This window comes from Cibotium barometz, chromosome 9 (genome assembly GCF_041138505.1).
Source record: "Cibotium barometz isolate CiBa-2024 chromosome 9, ASM4113850v1, whole genome shotgun sequence".
Taxonomy (NCBI): Eukaryota; Viridiplantae; Streptophyta; class Polypodiopsida; order Cyatheales; family Cibotiaceae; genus Cibotium; species Cibotium barometz.
The window spans coordinates 2,532,427-2,542,924 of NC_141054.1; the positions used below are offsets into that span (position 1 = coordinate 2,532,427).

The 10,498-nt window shown below is 43.4% G+C and overlaps 1 protein-coding gene across 2 annotated transcripts in view; it reads right to left on the minus strand.

The window, feature by feature from the left end:
- Window positions 1-7,958, minus strand: part of VPS25 (E2F/DP family winged-helix DNA-binding domain-containing protein) — a 135,125-nt gene extending 127,167 nt beyond the window's left edge. Inside the window, exons 1-4 of one of the 2 annotated variants that reach the window (XM_086802345.1) lie at window positions 7,627-7,958; window positions 7,421-7,508; window positions 7,193-7,332; window positions 7,047-7,100 (exon numbers count right to left, since the gene is read on the minus strand). In XM_086802345.1, the coding sequence (XP_086658471.1) occupies window positions 7,047-7,100; window positions 7,193-7,332; window positions 7,421-7,473 (247 nt within the window). In that variant the 5' untranslated portion in view covers window positions 7,474-7,508; window positions 7,627-7,958. The remainder of the gene's footprint in view (window positions 1-7,046; window positions 7,101-7,192; window positions 7,333-7,420; window positions 7,509-7,626) is intronic. The other variant, XM_086802344.1, reaches the window with a different exon arrangement.
- Between the last annotated feature and the right edge of the window lie 2,540 nt (window positions 7,959-10,498).

Below are 10,498 nucleotides of genomic sequence, written 5' to 3' on the forward strand. Positions count from 1 at the left end.
TCCCTGTCCGCTTAGGACACTTCCTCCAGTAGTGGCCTTTCTTGCCACAATCATTACACGATCTTTCGGCCTTCAGCTTCTCTCGTTCTGGATCAGGCTTCTTCTCGGAAGACTTCTCCGGTGAAGCCTTCCCTTTGCCCTTGTTGGTATTACGGCCTTTCGACCGTTGGCCAGTTAAGGCCTCCGAACCTCCGCCGTGAGGAGGGTTCGTGAAACGTTCCTCCTGGTCCAGGACCATTGGCACAAGCTCCTCCCAAGTAATGGTGCTGAGCCTGCCACTAGTGATCAACGAGGAATAGAAAGCAGAATACTGACCAGGCAAGTGGGAAAGTAACGTGATGGCCATATCTTCAGATGATATCTCTTTCCCAGCTTGAAGGACTTCCTGCTGAAGGGCCTGCAGCTTGTTAATGTGTTCCCGCATCGTCGAAGACTTTGCAGGGTTCATAACCCGCATCTGCACTTCCAAGGATATCCGCTTCATGGGTGACACCCTGTTGTACAAAGAAGCCAAGTGCTCCCATATGCCTCTCGCCAGCGTCATGTGCTTCACATGGTTGATCACCTGTGGTGTGCAATTGAGGAATATAAACGACCGGACCCTGGCGTTGACACGGTCCCACATTTGTGCCTGTGCCTCTCGGTCCTTCCTCATCGATAATAACTCCCCTTCCTCAGCTTCCGGCCTTGGCACCCCTTTGATAATAAAATCAGCAAGATCATGACTCCAAAACTGACTCCATCATGACCTTCCAGATGCCGTAATTGGACCCGTCCAACTGCCGATCCACTGGGAACGTGGGGAGAGTCGGAATCTTCACGTGCTTCTCAGCCATCTCGAGTAAATCTGCCATCTCGGAGAGTAACCTGAAAGGGTGGGTGGGTGGAAAAAATCTGAAAATCAGAAAATATGCAAGTGGCTGTCCAGCCCCTCTGCCCGCCTTTCTCTTGCACCTTCACTTCCCGTTCAGCCCGAAACAGTCCACTGATCAGCAACCTGTTGCTCCCCCTCTTGCTCTGATACCATGTCAGAATATGCAGCGGAAATGATATCCAAACTTGGGTAGACAAGAGCAAGTAGACTGCAGAAAATAATCAGCACAAGAAACACAGAGAGATGTGTGTAAACTCTTCTCTATACACAAGATCCCGGAAATACTGAATGAGAAAGTGGAGGAGGATGAGGGGCAATATATACAATCCCTCATGAGCAGTCGGCCAGCCTCAGATGGTGCCCACGACTGAGATAAATGTCCACGACTGCTGTAAATAGCAGTCGGCCAGCAACAGATGCCCCACGCCTGGACAGAACAAGTCGGCCAGCACTCCTACAGCCCACGACTGATACAGATGCAGTCGGCCAGCTTCAGAGTGCTCCTGGCATCAACTGGCAGCCCTCCAGCCACTAGGAAAAAATGGGAAAAATAGGGAAAAAAAATACGGGGAGTGTGGAAAAATGATATACGGACGGGCACACCCACAACAGAGGCCCTGGTGTGTACAAATAGACAGGAGATGACTTCTAACAGCTGCAAGAGGGGACTGTCAGCTGCAAGAGAAGGCTGTCGGCTGGACCAGATTTGAGGCGACTGCAGAGCGCATCACATTTATGGGAATATACTGCCAGTCGGTTGGCCAACCAGCAGTCGGCCAGCTCTTCTATTTGTTCAAGAGCCTATAAATAGGCAAGGATGCTCATTGTGTTTTTCATTCAACTCCTTTGAGTTGGGTCTTAGACTAGGACAAATTTGGGTGTATACCACCTTTTCAGGAAGGCAGCCAAGGGCTGTAGATTGTAGGTACCTTTTTGTACCATCAGAAATATACTGAATTTCCAACATATCTCTCTCTCTCTCTACTCTCCCTTCTGTCTGCATTTTTGCATCAGCATGTTCTCAATGGTGTTTAGGGCTGAAAGAAGACTCCAAGAGCCTCCACATGTTACATTGGTATCAGAGCATCAAGCTCAGCAAAGCTAAACACTGATTCAGTCCCATATGATGGTGTACAGGTCCAAGGTACAAGAAAGTACACGGATACGAAGCCCAAGGCAAGGAACACAAGAATGGGAAGAGCTTCCAGGAGGTTTGTTGGTGGTGTTCCACAAAGCCAGAGGGGATGGCAGTCCTGTGAGCCGAATAGGTTCTCGGGCAACGGTCCCAAGGGAGGATTATCCTCCAAGGGACGATGTGAGAGTGCCAGACTCATTTCTCAGGAATGAAGACCAAGACAGTGTTCAGAGTCAAGGCAAGAATGGATTGGGGACAGGAGGGAACAAATGCATAGATTTTATTTAGAGTCAGAGTGGTTTTGGAGACCGGGCTAGGTTTTCAAAGAAAAGGGTTGCCAGAGATGGATGGATGACAGAGGGACTTCGGGAAAAGAATGGGATGATGATAGTCAACCAAGAACAAGTTGGAATCCCGTCATCAAGTTTAGCAGAGGGGGATGTCATGTGCATGAAAATGCCATGGACATTCTCTGGAGCTAGTCCAGAAGGGGAAGCCAAAAAAAGAATGATAAGAACCAGAAGTAGGAGCATCAAGTGCTGATTTCTAGAGGGGACCAGGATGACCACCCAGCTGCAAGAGGGGACTGTCGGCTGGCCGACCAGCAGTCGGCCAGCTCTTCTATTTGTTCAAGAGCCTATAAATAGGCAAGGATGCTCATTGTGTTTTTCATTCGACTCCTTTGAGTTGGGTCTTAGACTAGGACAGATTTTGGGTGTATACCACCTTTTCAAGAAGGCAGTCGAGGGCTGTAGATTGTAGGTACCTTTTTGTACCATCAAAAATATACTGAATTTCCAGCATATCTCTCTCTCTCTCTACGCTCCCTTCTATCTGCGTTTTTGCTTCAGCATGTTCTCAGTGGTGTTTAGGGCTGAAAGAAGACTCCCAAAGTTTCCGCGTGTTACAAAGTTACACTCATTTCGCTGATTTGGTATGTATAGTTGCACATCCCCTTGCGATGCATATGCAAGAGGATATAGATATTCTTGGTTCAGTTTTGTACAGCGAATGCAAGCTGTGTGCAGGACCATGGCAGATGGTATACGAGGGAGAATAGACGACATGTAGAACAAGCCAAAATTGGAGTGCAAGAGTACACTGAAATTAGCCAGCTTAGAGAGATGAATAATGATGAACAGTAGTCGTTAATAAAAGCTGAAAATTGCCTCCGCTATAATGATAATCGTAAGCTTTATAAATGGCAAACAGGGCAAGACACAAGCCACTACTTCATAAAGGCTGCTCGTCAAAATCTTTTTTTAAAGAAGGCTTGCATACTTCCAAACAAAAACCATGCATTGCAAGGGTGAAAAGACCAAATGGTACTTGGACATGCACTAAAGCTCAGCTTGTGAATGCTTGCCATGAATACTTTTTGGTCATGTATGCTGCTCCTCTACCTCTTTCGTGGGAGGCTCTTGATGCGCGAGAACTTTTGTTACAGCAAGTTATGCTTGTCATCACACAGCAAGAGACTAACAACATGGATGAACCCTTCACACATGGAGAATTGGATGATGCTACAAAAAGTCCAGGCAAATGAAAGTCTCCAAGCTAGAATGGCCTGATTGTGGAGTTCTTTCAAATGTTTTGGGATATCTTGAAAACACCGATCTTACTTATGGTAAATCATTGCTGGTGTTGGACAATTGCCATGCTCATGGCAAGAAGGTTTGTTGAAATTGCTGCCTAGAAAACAGCAGAGTGAAACTAATTCGGATTGGCGCCCCATCTCCTTAATGCCTGTCATATACAAATTGGTCACCAAGATGCTTGTTAATATTAAATAGAATAAAGGGTGCCGTAGATGCAGGTTTAAATCTAGCACAGAATGGATTTGTCCCTAGAAGACAAATCACTGACAATATAGCAAATGCCTACATAGGCATTGAATATGCCAAGTATACGCAGCAGGATGTTCTCATTATGCAACCAAGGCCTTTGAAACAGTGCATTGGGACTTTATAGCTTAGGTAATGGACAGAATGGGCTTTGGGCTTAGAATGAAAAATGTCATTTTCTGGCTTTACCAAGAGAGAACAACTAATTGCATTTTGGGTAGAAAACTGTCAGCCTCTTGGCATCTTGGGAAATCTGTTTGGCAGGGTTGTCCGCTTAGTGCACTATTATATGCCACCACAACTCACCCAATGCTCCTCTACATGGACAAATTGACACAAGATGAGCAACTTCATGGTCTTTCCATGGTAGATGGTACGCAAGTTTGTGGCGCAGGCATATGCTAATGACTCTTTCTTTTTTCCCAAGAATACGGCGGCTGATGTAAGGGCTCTCATGAAAGCACTCTCTCTATGGTTTGGCTACAAGATTGCATGTGAATTTTGAAAAATCAAGTTGCTCCCTTTGAAAAATTATGACTAGCATCAAATTTTGTGACCGGGTCAAATCTTACCACCTAATGAGATAGTCAGCCATCTAGGTTACCCCATTGATTGGGAGTTGTCCTTGAAGGATAAGACTCAATAGGTGATGGGCAAACTACATAGTAAAATTGAATATCCGAAATTATCTACGTGACCTTTACATGTGCGATTGCTGATACTACAATGTGCATTCAATTATAATGGCATACATGCAATTTTATCTTCCGCTACTACCTTGGTCACATAGACAAATTGACAATTTCATGTCTGAAGCAACGGAATGCCTATGGAAAATCAACACAGATAGAAAAGGACTACGTTTGTTGAGGCAAGAGCTAGTATGTTCGCCCAAAATGCATGGTGGGCTCAATGTCCTTAATATTCATTATCATATAATGGCAAGGAAGGCCACTCTTTCACCTAATTTTATATAGCAAGTGAAGCCATGGGCACGTATGCTGGGAGGTATGCGCACTATCATGTGTACAGATGCATATGGGCATTGGATTATCAATTTTGATAATATAGTCTTTGGGCGTTTCACTAGCCGTATTCCAAGCTCTCTATATGTGAGAGCTCTTATTCAAGATTGGCAAGCTATCGGATATCCTATGCCATCTACAATAGTCCAGTAGGCCTCCAAATCAAGGTAACTCAATGTTGGTGCAGAGTATTCATTGGAGCATTGTATTTGATCGATCGCTTGCTTTGTCTCATCCAAGAAAGGCCTACAATCTGTCCACACTGGGAATTCTTCACATATGTGACATCATGGATGAAATGGCTATGTTTTCACTTTTCCACAAGCCGTCGAGCAATGTAATTTGGGAATGCATCACATGCCAAATCTAGAGAGTCATTTCGGAAATGATGCAACCTTTTTAGCCAGTCCTAATGCTTGAGGAGGCAAGGAGACTTCGAGATTAACATTTTGATAGGCACCTTCCAAGATATGCTCATGTGCCTTTTTACCAACTGTCTACAGCCAAGGCTTACAAGTTGCTTTTACCCTCCCCATTGGATTGAGGACCATGCAAATGGCATATGTCGAAATCTCTTGCTTGGTAGAAAGCCGCATTGAAAAGAATTTGGAAGAGCTGATTGCCCCTCAAGCAACAACTGTTTCTATGAAGATATGTGGTTGGGGTATTCTCAGTGGGAGCTCTTTTGGCACGGAGGAATATTGCGACTGCATCTTGTAAGGCGGTGCTCCCATCCTCTCACCTTCTTTGGCATTGCATGATGACTTGTCCAGGTACCTCCAGGTTCGTTTGCCTGGGAGGCGTTTCGGACGAATGTTTTGGCTTTTGGATTGTCTTTCTCCTCTCCTACCAACCTATACAAACTTCCTTGACTGGACTAGATTAAGGGCATTGTGGACTATTTACCATGCTCGGAATCAGTTGCTCTTCTCTAGAGATTGGTTTTAGCTCTTTGCTTACTTCCAAAGAGCCCTTTTACAATCCCTCCGAGATTCTCATGAGCTCGGAGACCTTTCCTTTCGGCAACTAGAAGTGTTTTCCCACTGTTTCTAAACTGAGTAGTAGATGCCCCACTCTGGGACAACTATGAATGTACATTGAATCTTCTAATGAGACAATGGTTTCCCTAAAAAAGTGTGCGTGTGTGTGTGTACACATGACAGAGAAACTAGAATGGCATGGAAGACCACCCGGGGTTGGAAAAACTATGCGGCTAGAAAGCATACATTGGAGTAGGCTATTTCGTGCTCCGTTAGGCCGCCTTGAGCCACAGAAAGCTTCCTTCCTATCACAAAAGGGTGTACATTTCGTGGCGGACGTGGTTAATGATGAAGGTTATGTTATCTCCTTCCAAGCAACACGTCAGAGGTACTCGCGGGTTGCTCCACCACAAGCTACAAGGTTACATGAACTAACAGCTAAAAGGGTCTACATCAAATTGGTTGCTCCTCCTTGGATCCCGGATCATGCTAATGCACTTTGGACAATGCACAAAACAGATAGATGGTGTAGTGGTTGTTTGAGGGGAATATGGAAAAATGGTTTGCCACTAAAAGAAAGACTATTCCTTTGGAAATCATTGTGGGAGTTCTGCCTGTCAGTGTATTCTTAGAAAAGAGGCACATCATTGTGGCTGTCACCGTTGCATGCTACGCGATGAGACAGTGCCCCATTAGCTATGGTATTGTGATTTCTCTCGTGCCCTCTTGGATAAACTGCTAGGGCACCTTCGCATGCGATTCCCAGGAGCTCAATTTGGAAAGACATTCTGGCTTTTCGCTCAGATTCCGCAACGATATACCACCTTTTAGGTATTCTTCACATGGACCACTTTTTGGGCACTATGGACAATATGGCAAAATAGAATTCAGATGCATTATGGACACATTCCTCTTGATCAATACGCCTACTTTCGACGCTTGTTGAGACGGTCCCTACAAGCCTACCGAAACTGGCAACAAATAGGCGACCAGCAATACATGGCCTTCTTTGACTACTTCTAGGCAGTCACATCCATGGCCCCTACGAAGGGGCCTCAGTTCTATCATGATGTTTTGTTTGTGGGCTTTCACCTCGCAATGAGGTTTCCCAGTGGTAATATAAGAAATACTAAAAAAAAGTGTGTGTACACATGCATAGTCAAATCAAAATGAGCGTTTAGTATCTACCTTCTGCCACTAGCGCACCAAGGAAAAGTTCTCGTGCTTCATAAGTCAATTTCCCTGCTCACAAAGGCACCCCAAAAAAACACAACATTGATCTCAAGACCTTTCAAATAAAGAAGCCCTCAGTTCTACACTATTGTGTTACTTACTGTCAATGGAGTTGTTGACAAATAAAGGGATGTCGTCTTCAAGATGGATAATGAAGACTTTGTGGTGCTTGCAATATTTGAGAATTAGCTCCTTCCACAGCTGGATCTGCTTCTCTCTAGTGTCCTTGACGGGCTGCAGGCTGAAACACACAAAAGCAACACATGCTATGTCAGATGCGGAAGGAACTTATGAATGTGGTTTGTTGCAAAGAGTTTCAACATTCTTACGTGAAGTAGGGTGGGTAGTTGAAGAAATAAGGCCACTGGAACTCCTCCTCCATGACTCTCTACCACAATCAAGCCTTGCAACTGTTTTCTTGCACAAGTCAAGAAATAGGTTTAAAAACGTCTTTTGAGGATACCCTAATCTTTATCAGTTGGCTTCTCATCAAAAAGGAGATAAAATCAAGAAAAAGAGTGTATTTTCCGCCAACCTTTTTGTGGATTGAGAAAAGGGATGTTGTAGCAGATCCCGCGAACGCAGAGTCTGATAATTATCGAGAGCCAGTATCAAGTTTGTGAAAGCCCTGCTAGTAGTGGGTTTTTCGCACCGGCGATGCAGAATGTAAGAGACGAGGGGTCGTTCAGAGGATGGTCAGTCGCTATAAAGCGCTAGAGGCGCTAGACTATGGCAGAAATGCGCTTAGGGCCAAGCTGCCTATAACGGCAGCTGCGAGCAGCGTGAGGACGCAGCCCTGCAAACTGTGAAGGCGAGCGGACATAGGTTAGCGATAAACATATACCTCGCCAAATTTTGATGTCTCGATAATTAAGGTTGTGGAATTGTCCTTCTGCGGCGCTTATTCACTTTTATTGGTAGGCATTAAATAATTAATACCTACTAAATATTTAATTGCCGACACCTTACCCTTAAGCTCACCTAAGGTTGGCAACCTTAGGCCAAGCGGGTGAAGGCAAATGAAAGCAGGGGAAAGCAAACGAAGGTGGGAAGCCGAAGCTGAGAGAGATCGGCTATGGGGCGATGACACAGAGACAGCGAGCCAGTTAAAAAAAAATCACGTGCAGAAAAAAGGAAACAAATGGAGGTTGCCATTTTTTTCTCAATTACTAAATAAAAACATTAGGAAAATAGGAAAAAAGCTTGGTTTTTGGGACTCATGCGCTATTTTTGGCGCTCATTAATTAATTAATACAAGCCCACAAAACATTGTGGGTACATATTGGCTCTTGTATATAACTGTATGTTCAAAAAAAAAGTCTCTTTTTTGGCTTGCCTAGGGCAAAGGCCTTAGCATTGTGTATATTTATTTTGCCTTGTTGCCCACCTACTCTTGAAGGTATCTGAGCACCATCTTTAGCCTTGTTGTTCACCTGCTATTTTAGGTGTTAAATGCGCCTGTCACATTACTACTCTTGCAGGTATATGAGCACCATCTTTAGTATGTTTGGGTATTGTTGCTGTAGTTTTATGTCGTATGCTTTATGGTGCATGCAATGCCATCAAGTTGAATGATGTAGGTGTGGCGTACTTTGTGGTCGGCACGTTTTCTGAAGGGTATATGAGAGAGTGACAGAGAGAAAGAATGTGTGTACTGTGCTGCTAATTTCTTCACGCGCCACATGTGCAGGGTTTTGACGACTTCTTGCAGGTATCTGTGATCGGCGCGTTTCTGTAGGATTTATGAGAAGTCGTTTTCTTACTTTCACTATATTTACATGCAAAATAATTCCTCAATAATATTTTTATTTGTAGGGTTTATTGGCTGATTTGTCAAAGTGTGGTTAGGAGGCCAGTTACGATGCTCCTTATCAGTAGTTTGGTGTTCGCTTTACTTGTGTGGTGGTCATTTTCTGTGCTTGCAGTTCTATGTATGTCGGCGGTTGCTTATGAGATGAAGACAACAACTTGGAGCTATGTTATCTTTCACCTACCTTCTCTTTGTTCGGGCGTTGACTGCTCGCTTTCTCTCAAATGTCACCTAAGCTTTGTATTCACCTTTTTATAAAATTGTAGCCTATGTAATTTTGCTGCAAAAAGCTCCAAATTGATCTTATATTCACCAGTGCATTAGTAACTTTCATGCACTTTTATTACACTTTTTCATCAGCCAGGTTTATGTGATACCTTTTTTATTATAACCTCAATATATTACGAGCTTTTGTAAAGGACCTCATGAAAAGTGGAATAAAGTTTAGTTCTTAATCTCTTTTTGTTGTCACTACCTTGCTATTAAAACTTCTCACTTTGTATGACTATTTATAGAGTCTACAACTGTGACCTAAAGGGTAGCTTACTTGGGGTCAAATCTATATAAGTTGTGATGCCACAGCCATTTCAGATTAAGTTAAAGTATGTATGTGTTGCTAAGTCTGTTGCTAAGTCTATTGTAATTGTAATAGTTTTCAGAGCATGTTAACAACAAAGTGTGATGTAATAACATAGCAAAGTGAAATTGAGGCCATTGTTTTAGGGTGGGTTAGTTTTAGATTGAAACTTGTGGCTATTCTTGGGAAAATAGATTGAATCTTTTAGGTTAGGGAAGTGTAGCTTGTTGCCCGTAGCTTTGGTTAGTGCTATTGTTGCGTAATGTCAAGTGGAAATGATATAGAGAGCATGGATTTTGAGCAAGGTAATTCATATTTTTGTTTCTTTATGTTAGAAACACCTTTACTTTTTAACGTTAACTCTTATCTCGTTGATTGTCTCGCTACATCTGATAGAACTCAACAAGTTTGTTGATAACGATTGTGCCACCTCAACACTAAGTCCAGGATTGGTGCAAACATCTCCCCCTGTTGTTGGCCTTGTCTTCATCGCGTAGGCTGTGCAAGCGCACTCGAGTTCGAAGCTCTATTCCCATGGCTCTTTTTACACTGCGAAAAAAGAAGCCACAACAAGGTTACTTCTTGTATCCTACACTTCGGCTTTGATTTAAGATAATTAAACTCATTTATTCTTGCGTTTTAGATTCATGCAGCCTTTAAGTGTCAGAATTAAGTTAGGTCTAAAGTTTATTGTTAACTTTATGTTGATTTAGAGGCATGCCAACATTTAGTCTTATGTTTCTAACTTGATTTTGCTGTGAATCAGCCTCAACTTTTCCCCGTAGTTACTACCAACTTTGATGCACCTGCATCATCTGCTTTTCAAATTGTAAAAGTTGGTGCATCCTCATCTCCAACTCAAGGTTGTACCTAAGGTCAATAATTTACTATTTCTCCATCACAAGTGTCTCATGTTTTAAAAGTTGGCACATCTTCATCTCCACCTAAGGCTATACCTAAAGCCTGTAGTCCTACTTTGCCTAGTGATTTACCTCTACTTGAGGCAAATCCTAATCTTTC